Source organism: Loa loa (assembly GCF_000183805.2).
Source record: "Loa loa unplaced genomic scaffold supercont3.104, whole genome shotgun sequence".
NCBI classification, from domain to species: domain Eukaryota; kingdom Metazoa; phylum Nematoda; class Chromadorea; order Rhabditida; family Onchocercidae; genus Loa; species Loa loa.
In genome coordinates, this window is record NW_018108284.1 from 25,317 (window position 1) to 25,848 (window position 532).

The 532-nt window shown below is 30.5% G+C and overlaps 1 protein-coding gene across 1 annotated transcript in view; it reads left to right on the top strand.

Annotated features, from left to right (window-relative positions):
- The first annotated feature begins 280 nt into the window (after positions 1 to 280).
- Positions 281 to 532, top strand: part of LOAG_04841 (hypothetical protein) — a 7,606-nt gene continuing 7,354 nt past the window's right edge. Inside the window, exon 1 of the mRNA XM_020446691.1 lies at positions 281 to 423. Coding sequence (XP_020302999.1) covers positions 370 to 423 — 54 coding nt within the window. The 5' untranslated portion in view covers positions 281 to 369. The remainder of the gene's footprint in view (positions 424 to 532) is intronic.

The following is a 532-nucleotide window of genomic DNA, read 5'->3' on the forward strand; positions in this document are numbered from 1 at the left end:
GGGAATGTCATCTTATGTTCAATTTACAATTATGGCAGTGCGGGTCATCAAGATGGTCGTTTCGTCCATATGTTTTATTGGCATTTAGAAATTTGCTTGGAGTATTCGTTTGTATTGAATTATTGAATTAAAGTTATAACTTTTATGGCTGAACTCCATGAGCACAGTTTTCATTGCAATAGTAGTACCTCACGTTTGTAATTTAGGGAATAATGTTGCTAGAAGTGCCGTTTTTTTTTTCTTGCATAGGTAACGGCAAAACTCAGGTTTAGTTTACTGATTCCAGGGTTCCGGTTCCAGGCTTCCAGTTTTTTCTGACTGCAGGAATGGAAAGAAAGTTAGATCATTGGTTTTATTAAATAATTTTGTATGGATTCGACTGAAAAGCAGAGGAAATATGTCAGCTCTACTTCACCATTAAAGGTACTATGGGTTTTCAGGTGATAATATATGCATATATATATATATATATATATATATATATATATATATATATATATATATATATATATATATATATATATATATATAT